Genomic DNA, 27,924 nt, shown 5'->3' on the forward strand with positions numbered 1-27,924 from the left:
TTCCTGCTGGGGTTCAAGCACCGGTCTTTCACAGTGCTGATACCCATCCCTGGAGAATAATTCTCGTGAGCCCATCGTAGAGCGACCACAGTCTTTTTCAGTGACAAGAAAAGTCTTGCCTTTAAAAGAAGAGGAAAAGTCTAAAGTCATCAAAACAATGTAATATCCTGTGTGAAATGTTGCAGTCACGATGCCTTGTGGTTTGGGTCCCTTGATCATGTGCCCGGAGGGAAGTAAGTTGGCGGTGACGGAGACACTCGGGCTGGGCAGGTGCGTCTTCAGCTCCCCTCACACTCGGGCTCCTCGAGGAGGAGGGGCTGCAGCCCTGGCCCACCGTTAGCACAATGATCCTCAGGCTGCTCCTGGCTCTCAACTTCTTCCCCTCAATTCAAGTAACAGGTAAACGATTTGGATTTCTTTCCTTCTTTAAGTTTGTCTTTAGAGGTCTTTGAATGGCTTGATTCATTTTAAATTTCAAGCAACTTGTAAAATTTGGCCATTTGAAATGTAGTTTTGCTCTCACATGTGACATGTTACTTAGAAACTCACCGATTCTCAGACTACAGTATATATCATATTTTAATAACATTGTTTGGAATTAAATAGGATTTATTTAACTATTAATTAACAGTGCCCCAGGAATTTCTAGCTTATGTATATAGATATTTGTTTGCTGAAGAAAACTGCTATAAGTAGGTTGGCTCTGAAAGCTCTGGATTTAGATTGCCTAGGTTCATATCACAGATCCAGTTCTTACTAGCTGAGCTTAGGCTGGTATTCAAACTCTCTAAGCCTCAGTTTCCTTATCTGTAAAATGGAGATGATAATAACCTCATCTCAAGGGCATTATGAGGATAAAATGAAAGAATCCATGTGAAATCCTTAGTGTAGTCTGTTTGGCCAGCAAGATAAACGTTGGTTGTAACTATTGTGTCTACCCGAATTGAATGAGTGCCAAAATGAATTCTGGAGTCGTCACAGAAGCTGATATGATATAAATGTTTTCTTTTACAGTTGGCTAAAATCTGTTTTCTTAGATTAAAATCCTTTAAGTTCCCAGTGATGATGATAAGGAGGATGATACGCCCGACAATGTTACAGAACCCCATTTCAGATGAAGAGACCACGGGGCAGGAATGTTAATTTGCTCAAGGATATACAGGTTCTAGTTGAGGAGGCAGGGCCTGGACCACCTTCGCCAGCCTCTCCAGCCTGTGCTCTTGACCATCATGCTATTCCTCCTAACATGATATGGTTGGTCATTTCCTAGCTCCAGATGTGTCCAAGCTGAAGGCATCTTTGGGAAGTCACAATTCTGAACAGAAAGAGCTTTGCTGGCCTGGAGTTTTGTTTAACTTGTTCTTGGAGTTAGAAAAGGGTCCCACTTGGCTCAAAAATTGGACTCATTGCGGTTACTGGACACGTTTCAATGAGGATAGTTATTTTTCCCTTGAAGAGACACTGAAAAGCCAGCATCTTCAGTTTTCTTTCTCATTTATGTTGGTGACGTGGAAGCCACATTACTTGTTGTTGTTCTTAAACATCAAGTGCATGTGCTCCAAGGGGGATAGTTTCCCAACCTGCACAGTACAGTAGTTACACATGTGCCCACCTATTTCATCGTCTGATGTGCCAGTGAGCACATTACAAACTGTGTGTGTTTGTAAAAGGCGCTGATATCGTGAAAGAGGAGCTGGCAATGAGACAGGTAATGCCCCAGTATCGGGCGCCAGGCGTTTAGAGCTACCAAATAGATTTTAAAAGAAGCTTTTAAAATTTATTTTAACAGAGGTCTTTAAACTTTATTTTTAAGAGATCTTTAAAATGTATTGTTAAAGAATACTTGAAATTTCTTAATTCATTGGACAGTAAAGGATAGGCAGAAAGGAAAGTGAAGGCTTGCTCTGACAGAAAACTATGTAAAATTGGTAATTGTGCACAAGATACTTTTCTGATGTGCTTGTGGTCCACCATCACCGGCAATTCATTCATTCTCTTTTGAAGATACTTTTTGTAAGACTCAAAGCTTTATATTTTTTCTTTAGCACATTTGTTAAAAGGGGAAGAGCCAAAGAAGCCGTTGGGGGGTTCCCGCATGCGGCAGCCTTGTCTTCTGCTTTGAGATACATTTACTTTTCAATGCCAGATCACCCTTGGCATAACTTGTAAGATTTGATGCTGAGAGGCCATCTAATGGAGCAGGAGACGGATTGGGGTGGAGGGGGCACTTCTGAAATGCCTCTTTCAGCAAGAAAACTTAAGAGAAAGAAAATAATTGCAACATACAAAAAGGTCTGATCCATTCTAATCAACAGGGCCAAACTTTCCATGTGCTTTTTGTTTCTCTTTCTGCATTCACCCTCCATGGAGAAATTATAGATCAGAGGATTCTCTGGTCAAAGTGTAATTGTCCTCCCTAGGCGTGTGAGAGACCGCTGTATGTCTGTGCTGAGATGTGTGTGTGTGTGTGTGTATAAATGAAGGACAGTTCTTTTTTCCCTTAATTCAACAATTCTAACTCATTGGTTCGCAGCATAGCTTAAAATACTTATTCTATGAAGGTTAAGCCTGACTTGATTCTTCATGGTCTGAATGACACCGTAGGAAGATCTTTATGGCTAAATTAAAGAGGTATGATTTGGAAGAGTGAGGAAACATTAACTTGGACAATTCCTTTACCAAAGTTACATGTTCTGCACCAGATTTGGATAATTGTGCCACTGACATCCACAATAGAGGACTCTGCTGGACTTTGGGACATGGGTCCCGCTTAGAACTGCCGGCCCATGGAAGGGATGCGATCTGTGACTCATGATAGAAGGAGTGTGCATGTACTGCATGGCATCGTTCATAGGTTTTCCAGCCAGTATTGGTTATTTTTCAGCAAGCTAATCATCCAGCATGAAGACAAAATTCAGGAGAACACCACTTATTTTCCCACGGGAACCTTTCTTTTCATTTCTCCCCAAACCTTAGCAAATAAACCGTCAAAATGGCCAGTTGAACACGATTGATTTGTCCAGTGCTGCTGCATTTCCCTCAGCACTTCTTTTTCTGAGAGAGGCACAGAAAGCAGGAAAATGATTGGTATTTAATAAAAACTCATCAGCAAAGCAAGGTAATTAAACACTTTACTTTTAGCTGAGCAAATGACCCCTCTGAGGTAGTCATACACAAAGAGAAGTAATTTACGTCTGGTGGGCTTGGGAAAGCACCGGACAAAAATGGACTGGAGAAATGCAACGTAGTCAGCGGTTTGCTGTATCTTTGCAAATCCAGTACATGGCAGCCAGATTTTCTCACCGTTAAAAAATTGACTGGGTGTTTTGTTATTTCAAGTAACTTTGATGGGCATTTCAAAAAGTATAGACATTGCTTAACAGTCTGTTTTACTCTACTACCATACCCTACCATAAGATACTACTTTTTAGTTTATTTTTTTGAGGCAACCATGCAGAAAGGACTTTTACGTTAACGACTGTAAAATTAATATCAATGTATCAATACCAGGAAATAGAATGAGTCATTTTCACAGATAGATTAGAAATAGAAATGAATCTGTGGTCATAACGCTGAAGCTCTCACATTCAAACCTTTACTATAGGTGGGGGCACAGGGATCTCACTGCCTCTCCTTTAGACATAGACTGTCCTCCTTTTTAATGTCTTTATTCTATTTTCTTGAGTGGAGAAATGCCATATGACTACCATTCAGCTTTTATCATGTGTAGATATCTTCCTTCAAGTGTTTCCTGCATGCAGTGTGCTGACATTTACAAAATGAAAATTTTTGTGCCACCAACATCCCAGAAGAAAATTCCGTTTGTGGTTTATCTTCTCAAAAACAGTAGCTCTTTACTAACTGGTATAGGTATTGATAAGGATACACAAGTCATTGCAGACATTCTTCTCTAAAAATCAGAGGGAAGGCACACCTTCAAAGCACATTTATTTCACAGCAGGTCATTGAAAAGGATAAAATCTTTCTTTTCTCCTTTTCATCTTGGTGGAATTTTTGTTTGCCTTTTCCTTCAAGATTTTATTATTTATGGAACTTTACAGAGGCTGGAAATTTTCTTCTCAGTGGATAGTTTAGCTGAACTTCAGGAGAAGTGACATCTCGGTGACTTTGTGATTAACTGAAGGGATCTCTGGTTTTTGAGCTGTGTTAAGGACTCTACATTTTTTGATGCTGATTTCTTTGACTCTTTTTGGTCAATGACATGGTATTGTCATCAAAAAAGTGTACATAGAACTTTCAGTCTGAGAGTTGTTGCATGAGTGTTGGTGCCTGAAGCTGGAGGGTAGGTAACCCAGGCCCCACGAGAAGTGGTTGGAAAGTAGGTGTCTAACTTCTTGCCTGTTGCTGTCATCCTGATGAGTGTGAACACTGGAAGAGGGGTGCGCCGGGTGGCGTCAAGTGCTACTCAGTTGCTTGTTCAAGGATGTGGAAAAGAGACTTTCAACTTCTTTGGCCTTGGCATCTCAATGCTAATTTCACAGGCATCTTGATTTAGTCTGCGTCGCCATGCCAGTTACGTGTGTTTATGTTTTCGGTGCTGGAAGGGCACCTGCACTGTGGTGGAGAATTTCTTACTTAACTTTGAGCTGTAACTTTATCTCTGCATCACCGTTACCGTCATCTTTTTCATTTGTCATCATCTTCATTATCTTGGGGACTCTGGCTGCCAAGGTAACTGGGTCACTGGTTCCTGATGGTGTCATAAGAGTCACCCACTCACAGTTCAGTCTGACCTCTGATCTAATCGTGAGCCCCTTTCTGCAATATCTGAGTCACGCTGTTGCTCACAATCCACCATGTAATGCACTGATTAGGGCTGTGACTTCTACTCATCACCCACTCATTCACGTAAGAATCTGAGTTATTGACATGCCTTACATTTCAACAATGACATAGATTCCCTCGTTAAGAACTTAGGTGGATGTTTGATTTTTTTTACTTGCTGAGAAGGTAGAGGGTTGTGCTTTTTATTGCTTGGGGATACTTGACACTTGATGAAGTGTCAGAACATCACCGTGGCTGTATTTGCAGCTTCATGTGACCTGATGACTTTCTTTGCTATTGAACACTACTAATAATAAGGGCATATAATTTAAGACCAGCTTTAGGAATGTTGAGTCCAGGAGTATTCCATTTCGGATCCACAGACTCTGTCCCATACAAGGTGGAAAAGAATGGGCACCTTTGAAGATAGTGTTTCCTTCCATCGTGAGGCTCTTAGGGGGACTGAAACTAGGTCTTAGCAGGATACTGTTCTCTAAAGCACTGAGTTCCTGTCTCTAAAGTGCCAGCTTCTTCTAATGCTTTGGTAAGACAGGTCTTCATTCATGTGCTCGTTCAGTAGGTATTTATTAATATCTTCTATGTGCTATTCTAGGTTCTCTGACGGAAACAAAAACCTAGTTTGAGCTTCAATGAAGTAAAAGTGAGAATTGTGAAATCTTTCTAGAAATATTTTTTCTTTCGGTTTAGGACCACTGTGAATGATTCTCTATTAACACTAATTTATTTTATGGAGAAAAATTATAAACAGAAGCACCCATACAATTGTTGAATTCAACCACAGACATGTAGAGACAGGAGGGAACTTAGACATCTTTCAACTGAGAGAAAAGGAAGCTGTGTTGATGGTTTCTAGAAGATGCTATAGAAAGATGACATTGCAATGTTTCCTGGCATTTTTGGATGCTTTTAGGCTGGGCCCATCTTACGTATCCAACTTATCTCCTTTCACACCCTAACATAAGATCCTCAACCCCAATATTGCCTCACATAACTGCACTCTGTGTTTACGACCTTTCTGATGCTCTTTCCCTCTTGGAATTCCCTCCTTCTCCCTTCCCACCCATCTAAATCCTATTTGCCTTTCACTTTTTGTTTTTAATGCCAGATCCACCTCCTTGAGGAAGCCTTCCCTGGGTAGTCAGCCTTTACTATGGACTTGTAAGAGGCATTCCAATGGGAGTGTAATTCAATCTAATAAATATTTATTAAATTGTCTGTTATATTTTAATCTCTATTGGAGTCTAAAGAAATATACAAAGAGGAAAAGAAAGAAAAAGACTTAGCACACAAGAACTGCTTGTGTAATTAATCAAATTCTCTCTGCTTTCACAGACTTTATGATCAGTTGAGAAGACTCTATGTGACAGGATATAACAGCTGGAAACAGATAAATCACACTTGGCAGTCCCTTACCCCACCATGCTGTTTGGTGGCTTAATGACTTTGCATATACTATTCTTGTCATCTGGAATGTCCCTTACATCACTCACCTGAAGAAGCCATCTCTGAGCCCCTAAATGGCAAAGTGAGGGACTTCTTTCCTTCTCAGGATTCCCAAAATTGTTATTGCGTGTTGATGCATCTCTTGTTCTCCTAGACTGTGTGCTGCTTGTGGGTGGGATCGTATCTCATTCATCCTCATAACCTCAGCACCACGCACAGCACTGGCAGCATTGTAGGTGCTCAACAAATATTTGTTGAAGAGGAAATGAATGGATTAGTACTAAAATAAGGAAACATAAATACTGCAGTAGAATTACTATAGAATAAAAATCCTTTATGGAGAGTAGGGATTAAGCTGGACTTTAAAGCTAGATAGGACTCGAATGGATGACGTTATTAATAATAATTGCTAGCTAGTATTTATTTTGCACTTATAATGTGCCAGGTACTGTTCTATCTGGCTTTCCCTGTATTAAATAATTTATTCTTCCCCTAAATCCTTTGAGGTAGTTGCTCCGATTATCTTACTTATAAGATGGGGACACTGAAGCGTGGAGCAGGTAGACCAGCTTGCCTGGGGTCACACAGCTAGTGGGTGAGTAAATCCAGACGCTCCTGCTCCAGGGTTCATGTTATTACCAACGCCATGTTGCCTCAGGATGGAGAAGCAATACAAGTAAAGAAATGAAACCAGGAATACGGTTCCACGTTCTCGGAACAGATGGCCAGTCTGAGTGTGTGGAGGCTTAGAGAGGTGCAGTAGAATCAAGTCAAACAAAGGACTGCATACTGGGAACAGAAGTTCACACTTCGTTTTCAAGGTGTTGTGAAACAGCTGAAAGTTTTTGGAAGTGGGATGATCTAAATGAATGCAGACTAACGACAAGGAGCTCATGTGATAACACTCGCCACTTTGCCAAGAAGAGGGTAGTAGATTAGGATTTGGATGGCAAAGGTGGGAATAGAAAGAAGTGACTATTCTGGCAGATGTTTTGAAAGTAGAAATTCCAAGACTTAGTGACTGGTTTGTGAAAGAGAGAGGAGAAATCAAGCATGATGCCAAGGTTTTTGGTTCAGTTGGTATCACCAACTGAAGTCAAGATGTTGCTGTGCAGCTGAGTTTGGGAGAAAATAGTGTGTAGTTTCAGACACATTAAGTTTGAAGTAAAGGCTTGAGATGTCAGGAAAAATGTCCAGTATAAAGCTGAAGATACGGGAACTGGGAAAGAAGAAAATAGTTGGGAATCTTCATCCTTGGAATGAAGCTGGAGTCATGGGGATGGATGGCTGGTAGAAATTGCAGAAAAGCAGAGAGTTGAACTGAATCTGGAAAATAGCTCTAGTTAGGAGTCAGCTGAAGAGGATAATGAGCTAATGAAGGAGACAGAGAATGTGTCTGAAGAGGTAAGAGGCTAACGGAATGTCCCCAAAGCCGAAGGAGGAAAGTTTCAAAAAGAGACAGTGGTTACTAGCATTAAAGGTATAAGGAAGGAGAAGTGAAGAAGGGCTTTGGAAAGCCACTGGTTTTGGCTAAAAAGAGACCAGCTGGGACTTTTGAGTTTAGGCAGAGTAGAGGGAAGGAAGATAACGCTTCAAAGGGTTAAGAAAAAGTAAAGGGGGACACGAGAGAGACAGTGAAAAGTAGAGGAAATTTCTCAATAAACTGAAGGCAGTTAGGAACGTCTGTCACCCAGAATGTCTCCTGTGTTTTATACAAAGCAGGTACGTAATGAATGTTTGCAAACTGAGTGATTTAATTGTGTTTCACATGTGGAAGGAGCCGAGTGCTGGTCTTGAGTGTGTGTGTGTTGTGTGTGTGTGTGTGTGTGGTGTTTCAGGGGTGGAGGGGTGAGAAGGCCATTAGGAAAGAGAAGAGGAGGAAGGAAAGGAAAAAAGAGAATGGAGGCAGTTTTCTTGAGGAGATAGGGGGGGAGATTTGGGACACCGAGGATGGGAGTTTTAGAGAAAGGAAGACAAATCTCTAAGAAGAATGGGGAGGAAGAGATGAGAGTCATGGAGTTTGCAGAGGTATGTTAGGATGAAGCCAGGGTGGATGAGTGATTCCATGCTGGCACACCTGATGGTAAAAACTTTTGTTAAATGTATGTGTGTATATACGTATGTATGTAAATCTCTCCGGACAGGTCATAATGTTAAACCTATATCCACGAGGGCCGCTGGGATAACGCAAGCCTTTACTTTGAAGACTCAGCCAATTATTTGTGCTTTAAATTTGCTGAGTCTTCAAAAACACACACTATGGCTGGGCTTGGCCTCAGCTCACGGCTGAGATAACAGGGTCACCAGGTTCACACCAACCCTGCCCAACATGGCAGGCAGGGCTCCAGTTTCCAGTTAGGGAAGTTAATCTCAGCATCTCCCTGTGTTTTTCAGAACAAAGGTGTGGCTGCTGGCCTTTGGCTTTGGGGAGGCCATGTCTGTTATTCCTTTTCCCTTTTGTTTTTCAAACTCAAAAGCTAAAGCCACTGATTTCTCAAGGTAAGGGAATGTGATGAGGAGTTTTAGTCTGTCACACCATGACTTAACTTTTCTAGGCCTCTATTTCCTCGTCTGAGATAGGAGAGGGTTGGACTAGAAGACCTCTTGAGTTATTTCTGGCTTGAAAAATGCTACTTAAGTGGAATAAAAACCTTGCGCTTTCATCAGCTCTAACAAGGCAACTCAACACTCCGCCCCTTTGTGGATGCTCTTATGATCTGATAGAGAAAATACGAAGAATTGGAAACCAGCCGTGGCTGAAATCATTTGGAGAGATTGTGAACTGGGATCTTAGACACTGATATGCTTAGAAATGACCGCAGGACTTTCGGGACAGTATTGCCTGTGCTCTCCTCTTTCTTCCTGTGTAATGTTAAGGCTCCACGCAGTAATTATTTTCAAACTTCCAGGCCATGACACTTACCTAGAAGCTTCTGAATGTGCCCCAGTGGCGCTGAGCAGACTCTTTGTAGGTGTTTAGGAAGAATGGGTTTAGGAAGAATGAAACACACAAAAAATGTACTGTGGTCTTCCTTACAGAGTTGTTCCTAATGAGAGCTCAGAATGATGGTGGCTCAGGAAGAAAATATGGTTCCCAAATTTGGTTACTGGATTAAAATATATATTTAAAAAACGTATTAATATAGGCGGTTCCTTGATACCTGTGGGATTTCTTCCTGTTACCTGAATTACTGTCATAGTATCTATGTAGAAAGCTATGAAGCCCTAGTTACCTACTGCAGGAAACCTTCCAGGGTAATAAAATTTGATTTTTGAAGTGGTTTGGTGGCTTTTGGTATAGATACCTCTTTCGTATTAGTTAAGATGCTCTGTCACGTTGCCCTCGTAGATTGTCCTTCTAGCATTAGGAGCTGAGAGGACGATCGTAGCCCTGTGTGTGGTAGGGACTGGGTCACATCACACCCAGCTTCATGTTGCTCTGGTTTAGGAAGCTTCGGTCCCAGAAGCTCACACACTGCACTGCTGGGCAGGGACAGGCTATGGTGCTGGCAATGGTTTTTAGCAGGTTTAATAATAGCTGTCATCCTAATACAGATGACATCCCAATGTACATATCTATCTCTGACTTTCTTGACCTCCAATCTGACACATTGAACTCGTGGACCTGTCCTCTAGGATGCCTGACCTGTCCCTCAAACCCAAACTGAACCCAACAGCTTTGCCCCAAATTTCCTTTCTTTAATCACCTACTTTTGTCAACGGTATCTCCACTTTCACCCTCACCCAGCCCATGAACTCTATGTCACTTTTGATTCCTGTTCACCGTCACTGAGCATACCCAGGCACCAACACCTTGTCCATCCTTTCCATCCCTGCTGCCGCGTCCACAGCTCAGGCCTAGGAGCTCACACGGATGCTATTGCAACAGCCTCGCAATCAGTCTCCGCCTCAGCTCTACCCTCGCTCCAAGCCAGGGCACTCCACACTGCGGTGCCAACCGTCCTGAGAGGCGCTTACCACCCTATTCTCAACGCAGATGTTAGCAACCTCTCCTGTTGCCTTTCTAGTAAAATCCATGTGACTTTTCTTGGGATTAAAGGCTCTTCATGATTGGTATCAGCCAGCTTCACCTACTTCCCACCTATATAAATGGAATGATCTGCTTGTTCCCAATAAATTCCTACACTGAAGGTCATCTCCTTCACCTTAGCCTGTCTAAATTTGCCCCAGACTTCATGGCCCAACCCAAGGTCAGTCTGCACAAATGCCTCCAGAATCATCTGGTCTCAAAACAAGGCCTCTTTCATGTGACTGTCAGGGACCCTCTATAGGGCTCATGCACCATATGTGGCTCTGGAATGTAGCTAATTGTGTACCTGCCTTAAGATTTATCCTAGAAGGAAAAGGCTGCATCTTTTACATCTTCCCATCTCCTAAGAACCTGGTAACAAGATCTCAATATTTGTTTGCTGAATGAATGAATGATTTTGCCCTGGCAGAAGTCAGAATACCAAAGAACAATTTTCTGACACATTAGAATTTCTTTTCAGAAAATACTCATTGATCATTTTGATAATTATTCTCTCTTAAGGATTAATGACTTAGGCCCAGGTGCTCAGATGGGACTTTTTGCTACTGAACGATTTGACTCCTGAGTTACTTTCTGAGAGTTGCACACAGCACAATAATTTTTTAAAAGGACGAGGACAAGTGTCCTCTATGCTGTAGTATCTGCCTGTGTGGAAACACAGATCAGGGTTAAAGGTGAAGCTTAGACTACTGCTGACCACAGCAGCTTGTTTAGTAAGTGTATTAATTAGGCTTCTATTTCTATTGTTACCGGTAATCATTTGTACTTGTTTGAGCCAAGGTCTCTTTAGATTTTGTTTAAAAATCATACTTTCTGTCAATTATAATTAATGCACTTGATTTAACCGACAGTGGTACACAATCGTGGGCAGGGCTGGTGGCCTGGCCTGACTGTTTCTCTCGACAGAAGTCACTGCTTCTGTCATGGTGGCCTCCTCTACACGACTGTCTTTCCTCCTGGTTTTGGTAACCTCGCCCTCCCCTCCCCTCTTCAGACCTTAGGGTGGTCATGACTGCTGCTGTGACCTCAGGTTCTAGCACCACCCCTCGTGGTTCCACACCTCTGCCAGTAGTCCTTTTATAAATAAAGCTTCCTCCTACTGCCCAGCTTTGAGTGTGCTGTCTGCTTTCTACTGGGATCCTGAGTGACACAACATGTACGTATATACACCATGCTTTTTCAAAGCCTTTTTTTGGGTGAGGCTTTCCTTAAATCTCTATTCCTTCTGAAAATGGGGAGAGTTTCAAGATGATAGTCAACAGAAAACTAGATGAAATGACCACAAAGTTATTTTGAAAATGTAATCTGCATTATTTTTTTTCATTTTAACATGAATTTCAGAGAGTTCCTGGGCTATTCAAGGTGTGATAGATCATTCATAGCTTTGTGTTTATCTCCCTAGAAGCTCAGAGAGGATGGGGTAAGATGCTGTGGTCTGAGGCTGTTTTGCGCTCCTCTCTCTCACATCTGCATGAGGCCGCGTCACCAGCTAGAGTTACTGGAGCCGCAGACAGTCAAGTCTCCCTTTCCTCCCAGAAAGCACAGTTTGTCCTACCGATTCCTGAGCAAACACTGGATTCGCCTGGGGGGACGTCTGCCCCTTATGGAGCCTGGAAAGAAGCGAGGGGTCAGGTGTCCACGTGTTGAAGGGCGTCCTGGGCCTGCACAGGAAGTGTACTCAGAGGAAAGTTACGGTAACTTTACCAGCTCTGTGGTCAGGAGGGAGGTAATGTGTTCCAGGGGAACCAGCGTCACCTCCACAATATGGTCACAAACACCACAGGGCAAGGTGGGCCAAAATAGAAACCTTTCGTTTTCTCCGGTTCCTGCCCAACACGTTGAATTCTTTTCAGACAATGTAAAAAAGGAAACAGCGTGATTAGGATCTTACAACCTGATTTTTAAACTGCAAAAGAAACTCTGATCGTAATGTGCAAAGATGGGACACAATAAAGTTCTTAAGAGGTTCTGAAGGGAAATCACGTTGCTAATTAAACATGTATTATATCTTTTTTATTGCTTCCTTATCTTCCCAAGGCAGAGTTTAGTCTTGAGAGCTGCCTACTCCACTCTCTGGTTCACCAGCCTCTAAGTGCCATTTTTTTTTCTCTATGGTGTTCTGATAAAGAAAAGGGAAAGTGAAATATCGTAAATTCAACATCACAAATAAACATATTTCACAAAGGCCCTGAAGTTAAGGATTTTCCCAATGAGGTTTAGACTGAAAAGTGACTTTATGTATTGGCTAAAGTTCATGTTCAAACTCTTTTGTAAACTTGGGCAAGCTGAAATGGAAGCATTACAATGGTATAATTATTGCTTGTGGATCTGAAATAATCTATGACGCATTTCATGTGACCATGTTGCCTGTAGCCCTTATTTGGGGTCTACCTATGACCTTCAGGAAGCCTCTGAAATAGTAAGCAAAATGCTTTGTGTATGTGCATTAGGCACAAAGAAAGTTTGGAAACATACTTTTTCTAAATATGACTATGAAATCAAGTCAATCTTGCTGAATGCACAAAGCTGGTTTTCTATTCATTCATGATTTAAAGCATTACTCCTAGAATCATAAATAAATAATATCTTAGCTTTTCCACTATTTGTGTGACCTTGTTTAAAAGTCACATACTTCTTTTATTTTCAGTTGCCTCTTCTGTAAAATAAGGGATTGGCTTAGATTCATCTCAAACTTCCCTTCCAGTTGAGCACTTTTTACAGATGGCACTCCAGCAAGATGGTGGAGAAAATAAAACTTATCTTGATCCTGTCCTCTTCCCGCTCCATTTACTCCCCTGCTCTATGTTATTCTCCTCCCTAACTCTCACTTCTAGTACTATCCAACTATCAAGTCCAACTGTAAAGAGCATCTAGAATCAATCACTGAAACTGTGTTGGCATTTTGATGCGACCTGACAGAGGGAAAAGAACAACGGAAGTCATGAGGCATGAGCCAAGTCCCAAAGGTCACTTACTTCTGCTGTAACTTTGAGCAAGTTATTTGACCTCAATTTCCTCATTTATGAAATGGGCATAAAGATGACTGTCCTGCTTATTTACTTCACAGGTTAATATGGAATTCGTATGAGATAAAATAGGAAAAAGTGCTTTGTAACCCTATGAATGTAGGCCACAGTTACTAATTTAAATCAATGTGTTTCCCACATTACAATCTAGGCTTCATCTTCTTTTGAAATCCAAGCATTAACTGAGCTTGTGGGGAGGGTCCTTTTAGCGTCAGGGTTCCTTCTCTGGTGTTTGGAGCCACACCTTAGAGATGGTTATCTGCTCCACCTGTGCAGAGAGTTGAGCTGGTTATTAATATAGTAATTGACCCATTTACAGTAGGTGAAAAGGGAAGGATTTCTTTTTTGTAATCAAGCTCCTCCCCCCATTCTTATGGAAGCACGCAAAAACTTTCAATTTTCCAGAAGTCAACTGTATCACAAGATTCACATATTATCTGTGGGAAATCTTTTAGCTCTCACTGCCTGCTCATGAGCAGTAGATAAGTACCTTCTCACCTCCAATCTTACTCTTCATGTTGCCTGTTGTCAAGGAGGAGTTGTGAGGGAACGAGGTTTGAGGTTACTGCTTCCTGTCTCCACACCTTTAGCTGGTTTAGCTGCTAGGAAAGACTTTGAAAAGCAAAGCACTAAATTCATCATCAAAACAACTTGTCAATTCAGTTAGAGAAATGTCTGTCAGCCAATCTTTTGATACCAGAAGCAAATACAATTGATGGTCGACAATGTTCCTCTTTTAACCTGGTAGGTTTGAACTTGCCTAACTATTCACTACAGGGAAAACCAAATATTTACAGGGAAAAGGCTAGATCTTCTAAGAACAAATTAGCCTGAGAAGGATGCTTTCCACTCCTAGCATGAACTGGAAAGCAAAATGGAATCAAACAGAAGTTAGTGCAGGGAAGCTAAATAATTCTCTAGTTTCTTCTGAATCTAGATATGGCCTTAAATTTTACAATATGTCCTTAAATTATTTGAAATACTGTGGATTCCCTAAAACTCAGAGGACCAAAATACATATCAAAGTCAAATATCATTTGACATTCCGTCTATCAGTTGCTTTGACTTATCCGTGTCATTACTCCACTCCCATAGAGTAAGAGGTGTGCATTTCACACATGCTCCATCTTAAAAAAACAGGGGAATCAGAATTTTTGTGTCTACTGAAAGTCATAATGACCACATACATTCAGTATCACTCAGAGCAATTGGTTATCTTTTTCTACCTCCAAGAGTGAATGTCCTTCATTTAGTGTCTCTCCAAAGCAGGTGTAGATTTTGAAGTCCTATGAGATGAGATGGTTTATCACTTAGGCTTCTCTGAATGATTGACATGAGCCAAGGTGGGACCAAGTGCTATAAGGATATAAATGTTGAAAAACAAGAGGTTCTATCACCCAATCCTGACTCAGGCTGAACCCTAAGCTAGGAGGCTGTTGCCACACAGCAGCACATGTTAGGCAAACTACTTCAAGTGTAGCACCTAATTTTAAAATGATCTGTATTGACATTGAAGAGGGAGAAAGTAAACATCGACAGATAAACTGGCTGTCTCTTTTTCATCAAATGACCATGTAACCGATATTTTTCAAGCTCTTTCCCAACAAAATGTTAGTACAAAGAGTCACACAAAGAAAGACTTGTCTTTCCCTTCCTCAGTTGTGGAATATTCCATCAACCAGGAGAGTACTGAATATGTAACAGCCTGCCTAGATATCGGGATCTTGGATTGCTCTGCCCTGAGGAATTTCTCAATTTGTAGTGCTGAGGTAGGATGGGCTCAGGAGCAATCTGATCAGCCGTAACAATGCTGAGGTTTAAAGTTGGAGGCCCCATGATGAACAGAAGGAAAATCTGTCATCCAGTTATCTTGCTTTATTGTGCTTCGTGAAGGAAAAACAGTTTCAGGAGAGAAACAGCACTACTTCTCCGTTCTGAGAAAGAGCAAACACTGAACTAAGCTCCAGGGGGTCAACTGTGCTCCCAGGGACCTTTGAGGTAATTCATGTTTTCTTTGCAATGATCCCTTAGGCTGGAAGAATGTCTTCTTCACAGCCAGATGTCCAAACTTCACTGCAGTTTCTGAGCTGTCTATTCCGGTCATGTAAGGAATGAAGAAGAGATGTAGGCAGAAGGAAAAGTGTTACTTACTGGTGGCTCTTTGTGTCCTGAGGACGGTCATTTTTAACTCCTCCTTTTCCCTCACTTACCACATCTAAGCTAATGCTGAGTTGTGCCACTTTCAGCCTGTAAATACTTCTTGAGTTTATCCACTCCTTTCTAACTGTTTTTCAGGCCCATATCACCTCTTGCCTAGACCACGACGATTGTATCCTAACTGGTGTCCATGTTTTCACTCTTGTACCCTTCACATCTACCTTGCACAGTTTTGCTAAAGTGATCGCGTAAAATGAAAAGTCGCACATAGCACTTTCTGCTTTAAATTCTTCAGTAGGTCCTCATCACCTGCAGGGGAGGGCCTGAGCTAAGCTATGCTTGCTTTGCCAATCTTGTCTTCTACAACTCAAGGTCCAGCAAAATTGAGGCAGCTGTAATTACCTACATCTGCCATACTCTTTCTCACCTCCTTATTGCCTCTGCCTAGATTGTTCTTTTCCTCTCTGTCCTCACCTTTCCCATAGTACCCTACCTCCAAACCCCAACACACTCTCCTACCTCAGCCCACTTGTTAACACAAAGACTCATCTTAGCTAGGCCAACTTTTATTTAATAAAAACTTGTCAAATCAATGTATGCATAATCCTTCAAGAGTCAGGTCAGCAGTTACCTTCTTCAGAAATCCTTAGGGGGTCCCCAACTGCCCCAAGAAGCATATGCAGATCACTGGGCCACTATATTTAAAGTAGCTGTGTATGTATCTTTCTTTCCCAGCAGACTGTGAACTGCCCAAGGATAGAAACTGAGCCCTGTGCATCTTCAGGAAATCCATTCTTTTTTCCCACGTGCATCTCACAAAACCCTGAGTTTTGTGAGACATCTTAAGCAAACTACTGGAGTGGAGATGCTAGAGTGTCTCTCCCTTCCTCCCCTGCCCTTCCCTTTCCCCACCTCACTGTGGGTGCTGGGAGAAGGAAGCCAAACTGGGGACCCATCCAAGGCTTCTCTCCAGCCTTGCTTGGTTTCCCTGCCCATGCTCCTCTTTTTTTCATCTCTGCAAAGAGGTCCTATTCTCATCTTTTTTCTTATATCAGCTCTGAAAGGCAGATCAGGAAGAATTAGAATGTCCATGAAAACAGAATCCAAATAATTAGTAACAGAAAGATTATTCCTGGAGGGCTCAGTATGCAAAAATACAAATACCTAACCTGCACTCCCTGAAGAGGAGGGAGATGCTGGCATTCCTTGCTGGCATTGGTTCTTCCAGTCAGAACCGGCCCAATGAGTCTTTCTAAGTAAACAAAGAAGACAGCCAAGCAAAATAAAACAGAACAAAAAGCAAGTTGGATTTTCCTGTCAAGACAGGTTGAACTTTTTGATTCTTTATGTGTTTACTTTTCAGTGCTTTTAGGAAGTACTGTTGAATGAAAAACAAATGAACCAAAGTTGTTGAGACACAAATTTTGAACGAATTTTGAATGAGGAATTAATGAGAGGGTAGTTAGATCTAGCTGCTGGTAAGAATGATATAGTCAGATCACCATCTTTCACCTATTGATCATTAATGAGATTCTATTATTCACAAAATATTGTACAAAGAAGTGTAACACATCCCCCTTGATCAAGAGACTTGGAAATTAGAGGTCTAGAGGAAATATACACAAGTCAAAAGCCAAACAAATTGAAGCACATGAAATAAGGGGTGTTCGAAACGCAGAACCCGGCCAAATGGCAAATGGGACCTGAGAAGGAAGAAACTCTCTAGGCCGTGGAGTTAGTAAACAAAGTCTGGAGAGAGGAATGCTCACAGCATGTTCCTGGGAGGCTGACTTAAATGGTCTGGAAAATTGGGAGGGTTTTGTTTTGAGGAAATGAGGCTGAGAAAACCTATGGTGGCCTATGAATTGAGGATAAGAAATGAGCTTTCAGCTGTTAAGCTTCTGGTTCTCAAACTTGACTGCAAATTGGACTCTCCTGAGAAACTCAAAAACTATGGATCTGGGTCTTATACCCAGATAGCCTGATTTAATTGGCTGGGAATCAAGGGTTTTTAATGTTCCCAAGTGATTCTAATATGTAGTCAGCTTGAGAAATCTGTTAGGCTATTGTGGTTTTCCATCCTAACTGAACATTAGAATCAACTGGGGGAATTTTTAAGACAATACCAAAGATGACCCACAGAATGGGAGAAAATATTTGCAAATCACGTATCTGATAAGGAACTGGTATCAAAAATTTGCAAAGAATTCTGTTAATTCGACAATAAAAAGACAACCCAGTTAAGTAAGCAAGTGATCTGAATAGACATTTCTCTAAAAAGGATATACAAATGGCTAATAAGCACATGAAACAAATGCTCATTAGTCATTAGAGAAATGCAAATCAAGCCACAATGAGATACTACTTCATATCCAGTAGGATGGCTGTAATAAAAGAGATGGACAATAACAAGTGTTGTGAAGGATGTGGAGAAATTGAAAGCCTCATAGACTGCTGGTGGGAATGTAAAATGGTGCAGTTGCTTTGGAAAACAGTTTGTCAGTTCCTCAAAAAGTTAAACATAGAGTTACCACATGACCCAGCAATTCCACTCCTCGTATATACCCAAGAGAATTGAAAACATATGTCCACATGAAAACGTGTACATGAATGTCCATAGCAGCATTATTCATAACAGCCCAAAAGTGGAAGCAACTGAGGAATGGGAAAACAAAATGTGGTATATACACACAATGGCATATTATTCAGCCATGAAAAGGAATAAAGTTCTGATACATGTTTCAACATAGATGAACCTTGAAAACATTATACTAAGTGAAGGAAGCCAGATCCCATTTACATGAAATGTCCAGAATAGGCACATCCATAGAGACAGAAAATAGGTTAGTGGTTGCCATGGGCTGGAGGGAAGGAAGAATGGGGAGTGGCTGCTAACGGGTCTGAGATTTCTTTTTGGGGGGTAATGAATTCTGGAATCAGATAGTGGTGATCCATTCACACCTTTGTGAATATAATTAAAAAAACACCGAACTGTGCACTTTAAAAGGGTGAACTTAAAAAAAAAAGGTGGGCTTCATGGTACATGAATTATATCTCAATAAGTTGTTATAAAAAAGTGAAAGAACCAATGCAAATGCCCCATGCCCTCCACCAACATAGACCAGTTAAATCAGAATTTCTGAGAATGGGACCTGGGCATAGGTATTTTTTTAAAGTTCTTGATGTATAGCCAGCACTGAGAACTATGTGGGAGATGAAAAGCTATTAGTGATTGAGTTCTATGCAGCAACCTTCTCCCCAAAGCAAAACAAAACACTTGAGTACATGAATTCAAATCCAGGTTAAATTGTAAGTTTTATTTTAATAGAGTCTTATTTTATTTGGTTTTTCCCTATGGGTGTAGGGAGTGTTGCTTCAAACAACCTTTTTTCTTAAATGCAAGTAGGTTGACAATTATCAGCATACCCCAAAGCAACAGCAAAATTTTTTTAATTTGTGTTGAATTTTGAGTCAAAGACATCAGTGATTTATTAGAGAAATTTTGGAGAGTTTTGGTTGCAAAGTTGGTTCTCAATGCTTCAGTGGTCTATTCCTCAGGGGGTTGAAGTTTACTCGGGGTTTAGTCCTAGCTTGGCTCACCATCTGCTCAGTAATTTTAGACAAATGATCTAATATTTCTCAGCCTCACACAGTCATTAAGGGAAAGGAAGGAATATATTGTCATGTGCCAGGAATGGGGATGTGGTGGGAAACAAGTGGAGTAGATGTGTCCCTTCCCTCATGCAGTTTATGATCTAGCTTCAGTGTCTTCACTGTAAAAGTGAAGAGATTGAACTAGATGGTCTCCAGATTCTTTGCTGGTTCACTGGGATAGCATAAAGGTCGAAGATGGACTAGAGAGAGAACTCCTGTGGGCCCTTCCATCTGCTCTGATTTAAGCGAACAAATATGGGAATTTCTTGAGAAGGTTGTTCTCAGAATTTGCTATGGAAGATGAATTAAACTCTTGGGTTACCTTTTCTCTTACCTCTTTATCCTACTCTTGGAATGGGCAAGAAACAAAGGCAAAATGTCTCCAAACATTTTAATTCCTTCACTAAAGCCTGTATTGCAACCTGAAAACAAATCTATCTGTGTATCTGTATCAGGTGTTAAAAGCCATTTCCAAGTGTTCCACTCAATCAGGAAATTGACACGATTAAGCGTGATTAACATTGTAGGAATCTCAGTACAGATTCAAAAATTCCAAAGGCGGAGCTGCGGTGCTCAGTGCAGACAGAAGGCCACATTCCGCCTTCTACGTGAAAACATGCCCCACTGTTTCATTCGGAGGAGGATGAAAATAATATTGAACTGTAAACTTTTAAACTCAGTATAATTATCTCCCAAAGAGCCCCTGCATCTTCATCTGCCAAGAGAAAGCCTTTGCTGGAGAGCTGTTTATTTTGTTAATTAATATATCTTGATTTCAGGAAAAAAAAGTCCTTATACCTTTGTTCTAAGCAAATGATTTTTCCCCTCCAGAGAACAAGATTTTGGTGAAGCAGTCGCCCATGCTTGTGGTGCACAATAATGCGGTCAACCTCAGCTGCAAGTACACCTACAACCTCTTCTCCAAGGAGTTCCGGGCCTCCCTCTACAAGGGAGCAGACAGTGCTGTGGAAGTCTGTGTTGTGAATGGAAATCACTCCCACCAGCTTCAGTTTCACTCAAATACAGGATTCAACTGCGATGGGAAATTGGGCAACGAAACAGTGACATTCTACCTCTGGAATTTGTACGTTAATCAAACGGATATTTACTTCTGCAAGATTGAGGTCATGTACCCTCCTCCTTACATAGACAATGAGAAGAGCAACGGGACCATTATCCATGTGAAAGGTAACACGCCACATCTCTATTGGTGTGCCCTTCTGGAGGAATGGCTTTCAACTGCAGTCTTGCAAACTAGGTCATGATTAGTGGTGGGTTGGATAAATCCCAAAGGGGATAGACCAAAGGGGAAGTCTACACATTCTAAGCTAGCGATATTTTGCATATTTTTATTCCTCTCACGTTCTTCCATATTGTTCCGAAGGAACGCAATTTACTCGTGTCATTCCCATATCATTTAATCCACTCTCTTCTGTTTTTCAGAGAAACATCTTTGTCCAGTTCATGCGTTTACTGAGTCTTCTACGCCATTGTGGGCACTGGCGGTGACTGGTGGAGTCCTAGCTTTCTATAGCCTGCTGGTAACAGTGGCTCTTTGTACTTGCTGGGTAAGAGAAGCAGAGTGGCTTTCACATAACTTTTCCACTGCACATGCAATCTGAACATATCCAAGACTTTTGCCTATGTGGTTTATTTTCTGTTTAACATGTGATTATTATTATTTTCTTTTTCCCTGCTAGGTTTGAGTAGGTTCTCTTTTAGACTGTCTGACTTTACTGGAGATAAAAATCTGATGTGAGTTCTATTTTCCAGAAGGCACTGATTAGCATTAAGAAGCTAAAGGGGTAAATTAGGGTGGGGGTATTTGGGGCAGTTACTTTTCTTCTCTCCATTTTGCACTATTATTATGACATATGAAATAGTTTTAATATATACACATGTATAAAAATCTAAGCAACTCGGGAACGTAGGCAACTGAAGCGAATGAACAACTTTGGTTCAGGGTCAAAAATCATGAGAAATTTGGCTACTGAAATTATGCATTCAAACCTAGCAAAGAAACTAGGTCTGTTTATCTGAGTCATATTTTTATCTCCTCTGAAGCAGTTGAGTTTTGTGAGGCTAAGGATGGAGCTGTCATTATGAAACTGTAATGGGAATCAGATTCTTCTGAGCTCTCACTACCAAACTGGAGTTTACCAACTTTTGCAAATGTTCATGCAATAAACTGGGTGTATGTTTCTTCACCTCCTTCAATGCTGAAATTTTGGCCTAGGTTTGAACACATCTTGATGACCATATCTACTGTTCACAAGGGACCTCCTTACCCAAGTCTTTCCCATACTCAGAAACTTTCTATTCTTCTGTACACAGTGTGGTACGGAATACTTCATGCATTGATTCCATCTTGTCTTTGAATTTTTTTCTAGAAGTTACTTGCATGTATGAGTCATTTCTTCAACAAGAAATATATGCTCCTCAAGGATAAAGGGCTATTTCTCTTGATATTCACCATCCCTCTGGTATTAGGTACACTTACTGCTTAGTGAACAATTGATGAATTGATAACCCCCATAGAGGCCAAACTAAGGACTTAAATGAACATGCCTGAAGTACAATACTCATCTTTAAGGCATACCCCATACATTTAACTAGTCCATACATGGGTCAGTGATTTCTGGAAGTCACACCATGTGAAACCCTGGGTTCACAGTCATGCCAATGATAGATCCAGCCTGGGATCCTTTTAAACTCTTGTTGTCCTATTGCTAAAGTTTACCTCTCGATTGTTCCCTACATGCTTCTCCCATTTCAGAAGACTCTAGTGGTCAGGTGGATGTTTGTCAGGCTGCCTATTGCCTAATCTGTCTCTTCTGCAGAGTAGGGAACAAAGTGGCTGCTTGTTCCTGGAAATCCTTTACACTAGATATCATTTTGAGGATTTGCCTACCTCACCTTCTGCAAGTTGCCCAAGCCTGATGGAGACCTTTTTTTTTTTCTATTTTATTTTTTATTGAGGTTAAGATAGTTTACAATCTTGTGAAATTTCAGTAGTAAATTATTATTTGTCAGTCATATTGTAGGTGCACCACTTCATCCTTTGTGCCGACCCCCCACCCCTCCCCCCCTTTCCCCTGGTAACCACGAATCTGTTCTCTTTGTCCACGTGTTTATCTTCCACATATGAGTGGAGTCATACAGAGATTGTCTTTCTCTATCTGGCTCATTTCACTTAACATAATACCCTCAAAGTCCATCCACGTTGTTGTGAATGGGACGATTTTATCCTTTTTTATGGCTGAGTAGTATTCCATCATATATATATATATATATATATATATATATATATATATATATACACACACACACACACACACACACACACACACACACACCCCATATCTTCTTTATCCAATCATCAGTCAATGGGTAGTTAGGTTGCTTCCATGTCTTGCCTATTGTGAATAATGCTTCAATGAACATAGGGGTGCATGAACATAGGATCTTTTTGAATTGCTGATTTCAAGTTCTTTGGATAGATACCACGTAGTGGGATGGCTGGGTCATATCGTATTTCTATTTTTAATTTTTTGAGAAACCTCCATACTGTTTTCCATAGAGGCTGCACCAGTTTGCATTCCCAGCAGCAGTGTATGAGGGTTCCTTTTCTCCACAACCTCTCCAACATTTGTTATTTTTTATTTTGGTGATTATAGCCATTCTAACGAGTGTAAGGTGATATCTTAGTGTGGTTTTGATTTGCATTTCCCTGATGATCAGTACGATGCCATCCGTATATCTTCTTTGGAGAAATGTCTGTTCACATCCCCTGCCCCTGATGGGGAGCTTTTATGTGGTGAAATATTGCCTAAGTTCTTCCTCTGAGGCCAGTTGAGTTCCTTCATGTCTGAATCTTGGTGTCTTCATCCAAGTTACCTTCCAGCCTTGAACCTCTGTAGTGTTTGCCAGTGATTTTAGAATTTAGAATCTTAGTTCTTGTTTTTATCCTGATCCCCTCGGGAATCTGAACTTCTTAATTTAAAGGCAGGTGCAGTGGCTTTTCAGGTAACCTTCCAGGGCAGGCATTCTCCTGTAACGTGCTGACCCAGGTCAATGTAATTTACTAGCTTTGCAGGAAGCTGTTTTGGGAACTGCTTTAACTTTCAGTGCCCAGAAGGGGACTGCTCATCATTTAAAACTTATTGTAAATATGCATTAGAAATATCAGTTACTATCATCAAGGCACTAATTTGCTAAGTGACTCAAATCACCCAAAGGGACAACAGCAGCTTCTCATTTTCAATGAATTTAAACAGTTTACTTTCAACCCTGCAGCGTCATAGACACTATGGGTTTTTCTTTGGCAGCGCTCCTAATCCCTAGCGACGTTCATCTTGCTTCATCCTGAGAAAACTCACTTTGGTCTCATTCTGTCTCACAGGCTCCCTGTAATTTGGGAAGTCCCATGTTTGGCATGTCTTACCTTCCTGTGGTCTCTTGTAGTCAGTTAGCTTACCCAATAAGAACTACCTTTTACTTGCATCTCAAGCCTAGGTCTTTGTACTCTCTGACCAAAAGGGTGTGAAGCAAATATATATGTATGTTTCATAGAATAACACAGCATTTTACCCTGGGCTCATCTTTTTTCTGCTGCTGTCACTATTTAAGCAAACAGCACCTTGCTGAGCCAGGCAGCCAACTCATTAGGGACCCCTGGATTTTCAGCCAGTTCCTGGGTACTTTTCTGGGATCCTGTTTTTGGCTGCTCTGCACCATGCCTTGGTGTAAGCTGCTGTTTTCCGGAACTTCCTGAGGGCTTGTGATGTGCTACTGTAGGCAGTTCTAGGCTGAGTGGGTTTCTGGGAGCAGCTGCAGATTCTATCTCAGTTCTTGACCTGTTGCTGACATTTAAATAAAGAGCTGCCTCTGCCAGCCTGCCCCAGAGCAGCATCTGTTACTCTCACTCAATCTTTCGTTCACTCAGCTGAGTGGTAAACCTATTCTCTTTCTTAGTCTAAAGGAGCCTTTTTAGAAACAGGGTCTTCTCCACCATAAATCACTACGCTGGGAATGTGGATTGTGTGCGTATAGGCATTATCCGCCTTTAATCTAGTGGAGTCTTGAAGACCGTGTCTTCAGGTGAATCACCTGCGTACACCTTGTGTCTTGCTGCTTCTTCCAGGAAACAAGTGGGTAGGGGCGTGGGTGGAGGGAAGAGCAGAGGAGGAGTGGTCTTGAAGTCACACATCTTTAGCAGACATTGAATGGGCAGGATAGATGACCCAGGCACACACACACAGAAGGGGAGTACTCTGCCCACAATATGCGTATGCTAGATGCATGTGGACACTGGGTTCTGTAGAGTGTTCCCAGCCACACATGTGTCAAGTCTATCCCACTGCTGTGTTTAGAGCTGGGTGATAATGACCAAATCCACTATCCGGTAACGGCCTGAGGGTAAGCATGGGAGCTGACTGCAGCAGAGCTTTCATAGTCTTTGTGCGACCCAGAGAACCTCAGAGTCAAGATGTCTTCATTATTGGGGCCTCTCTACCAGCTATAGTTTTATTTGAGTGTCCAGATGCAAAGATTGTCACTTGGGAGTCTGGCAAGGGGAATCCTTAGAGTTGGAGTAAGTGCTGAAATGCCTCCCAGGGTACCATCAGCTCCTTCCACACTGATCTGGGCCAGACATTTCCTCGCTCTTATTCCTGCCCTGCCATAATCCTGTGCCCAAGAGAACTCTAGTCTTTCACTCATAGAAAGGATGTAGAACCAAGATGTTTGAAGAGCAACTTCCCTCATCTACCGGTTTCCATGGCTACCTCTCTCTGAATGAGTCCCCCAATTATGTTTGTTTAATGCTATCCTCTTGTTAGTTTCAGCTAGATAACCCATCCATCCTCTCAAATCCGAAATGATCAAAGCTGAATTTATAACCTTTTTCAAATCTACTTCTCCTACTGCCTTGCCTTATGTTTGTGGAATGGAACGCTATCCTTCTAGTCAACCAGGCTTAAATCATCAGTCATCTTTTGAGTATGAGCAAGAAAGAGGAGTCAAGTAGTCTAATGATATTCATTCTATTTTGGTGATATATTTTCTGTCCATTGCTTCGTTTTCATTCCATTCTTTTTCATGATTGGACTCTTTAGATCAGGACTTTTCAGTCTTGGCACTATTGACATTTTGGGCTGGATAATTCTTTGTTGTTAGGGGCTGCCCTCTGCATTGTAGGATGTTTAGCAGCATCTCTGTCCTCTAGCCACTATATACCAGTAGCATTTCTCCCAGTCATGACAACCCAAAATGTCTTCAGACATTGTCAAATGTTCCCTAGGACAGCGGATAAGGGAGTTGAAGTTGTCAAGGATGAGGCTTAGGAGGGCTGGCTTGGGCAACTTTATATGGTAATGTCACTCACTCAGAGGAGAAACTCTGGGAGAGGACTAGACCTTAGGGGAAGATCTTGAGTTTCTTTTTGGACTTGCTGAGTTTAAAGGGCCTTTGAGGTCTAGTCCAGAGATGTAAATTCGGGGGAATAGGTGGTAATTGAAGCTGTGAATGTGGATGAGGTTGCCTAGGGAGCGAGGATGTGTGAGCAGAGGAAAAGGTGTAGGACCAAGCTGTGAGGCACTCTAACACTGAATGGCTAACTGGAGAAGGATGAGCCTACAAAGGAAGCAGGAAAGGAGTGGCCAGAGAGGTAGGATGAAAAGGGGGACGGTACCATCTCACGGAAGGCAAAGTGGAAGAGTGTTTTAAAAAGGAGAGAGTAACCAATAATATAGAAACAGAGAATGTTGCTGAGAGTTCAGAGGATGAGGACTGAAAACATGCTGGTTGTATCTGGTGATGTGGAGGTCAGTGTTTTTCCCTTTTTTTAACACTGACTCACGCCCCTTTGACAAGGAAGGTGTCAGGGGCTCGGGGAGCAGTGCATGGGAATAAAGCCAGGGCTGAAGTCCTTCACTTACTCATTCAGGTGTTCGTGTCACTCATGCCCAACATATCTACTTATGCATTGGTCTTACAGTCCAAGAAATAGATATTTTTTTCGAAATATAGAATTTGCAATCCAGAAATCTGAATGGCTTTCTATTTTAGAATTTTTATGATTCTTTTATCAAACGTGTAAATTTTACCATCACATTGGCCCAGGAAAGATGCTTCTAACCCCTACTCCAACTTTGCTAAGATCCCTGGTGAGTACAGCTCTTTCTCTGGGTCAGCATTGTCCCCACATACCTCATCCCTGGCAGAAATTCATCCAGAAGGAGCTGAGTCTGAGGAACGGAGATGAGTGACGCTGTTGTCTCAACAGAAATGAACATACATATAAGGGAATAGGAATGCAACTGGTTGTCTAGAACTATAACTCCCCGTTAATTTGGACTCCACTGCTGTGAATTTATGATTATTCCAGACTCTGGAGGGCTGAAGATCCTCTTGGGTTGCTTATGGAAAAATGACTTGTTAAGCAAACGACTGATGGAAGAAGATTGCAATAGGGATGCTGAACCTTTTCCAAGGAGGAAGGGCCTTCTGGAGTATTTACATAGCGCAGTGGCCGGGTTAACTAGGTATGCTTTGGGGAGTCAGGGCAAATGACAGCATTGAGCGTAACATGGGTGCGTTTCTCTAAGATACTTTTTGGTTCCGATTTTTCAAGTTGATTTAGTCCAAAGTAGTTCGGTTTGATGAGTCAGTATCCAAGTCCAAGGTGCGCAGTGACCTCCCGGGGTTCAGCTTCCTTTGACAGCCCGTGTTTCAACAGTCGCCCCCCAAATCTTAGAACTCCTCCCACGACCTCTCCTTCCGTGTGCCCGGCCCCCTTCACAGTGACACTTCTCTCTTCTGCAGATGAGGAATAGGAGGAGCAGGACCCTTCAGAGCGACTACATGAACATGACCCCCCGGAGGCCGGGGCCCACCCGAAAGCACTACCAGCCCTACGCGCCGGCGCGGGACTTCGCGGCCTACCGCTCCTGACACGGACGCCTATCCAGATGCGCGCCGGCCGGCCCCGCGTCACCCCTGGACACCACCGCTCTGGATAGGAAAGGACTGCCCCCCTGTCGGCCGGCCGCCTCGGGCTCCTGCGACGCCCCCTGTGCCAAGGGTTCTTGAACCACCAGCCCAAACGACACCATCCTGAGACTCTGAAATGAAGTGAGAGAATAGGACTGTGGCAGGCCATCCCATGGAGTGCCACGACCCCAATTCAAACTCACCATGTATTTATTGACTTGCTGGAGGGGTTAGGGTGGAGAACAAAAAGGGAACGGATTGTTAGCCTTGAAATCTGCCTCCAGCGTCACTCTTTCTCACTCACCTTAACATTGTGGTTGCGAAGAGTGATATCCAACGACTTTTTAGACGAAGAAAGGTCAGAAAATCATTCTATTGGGTTCAATGGGGGTTTAGGGCAGGGATAGGTTAGAGTGGGGGAGGGGGCGGGAGATGGAAACGTTTTAAAGCCGTTAAAACACTGTCTCTCATTCATGAAATGAGCCACTTAGTTCCTATTTAATGCTGTTTTACTTTTACTTTAGAAAGATGTAGACATTGTTTTTGATGATTTCTGGTCGTGTTTAGTCATTTTGACCGATGGAATCCCTTCAAAGCCCCGCGAGGCAAACCAGCTTGCTTTCCTCACTCCCTGGGGTGGGAGTTTGCTGTGGTCTTCACGGTGTGATTTCAAAAGCGTGAAGTAGTCCTCCCACACCAACAGAGAATGTGTCAGGAAGCAAGGCCACTTGATGTCGACATTATTTGAATACTACGAAGGGTTCTTTGTTTAGCGGCTCATTACAGTCAAATCAC

General features: G+C 42.0%; 1 protein-coding gene across 1 annotated transcript; it reads left to right on the forward strand.

Moving 5' to 3' along the window:
• The first annotated feature begins 271 nt into the window (after positions 1–271).
• On the forward strand, positions 272–27,486 carry CD28 (CD28 molecule). The gene is made up of 4 exons (XM_046659412.1): positions 272–399; positions 19,969–20,325; positions 20,581–20,705; positions 26,962–27,486. Exons 1-4 carry the CDS (start codon positions 345–347, stop codon positions 27,088–27,090), a joined length of 666 nt encoding a protein of 221 aa, XP_046515368.1. The 5' UTR covers positions 272–344; the 3' UTR covers positions 27,091–27,486.
• Positions 27,487–27,924: the final 438 nt, after the last annotated feature.

Source organism: Equus quagga, chromosome 4 (genome assembly GCF_021613505.1).
Source record: "Equus quagga isolate Etosha38 chromosome 4, UCLA_HA_Equagga_1.0, whole genome shotgun sequence".
NCBI lineage: Eukaryota > Metazoa > Chordata > Mammalia > Perissodactyla > Equidae > Equus > Equus quagga.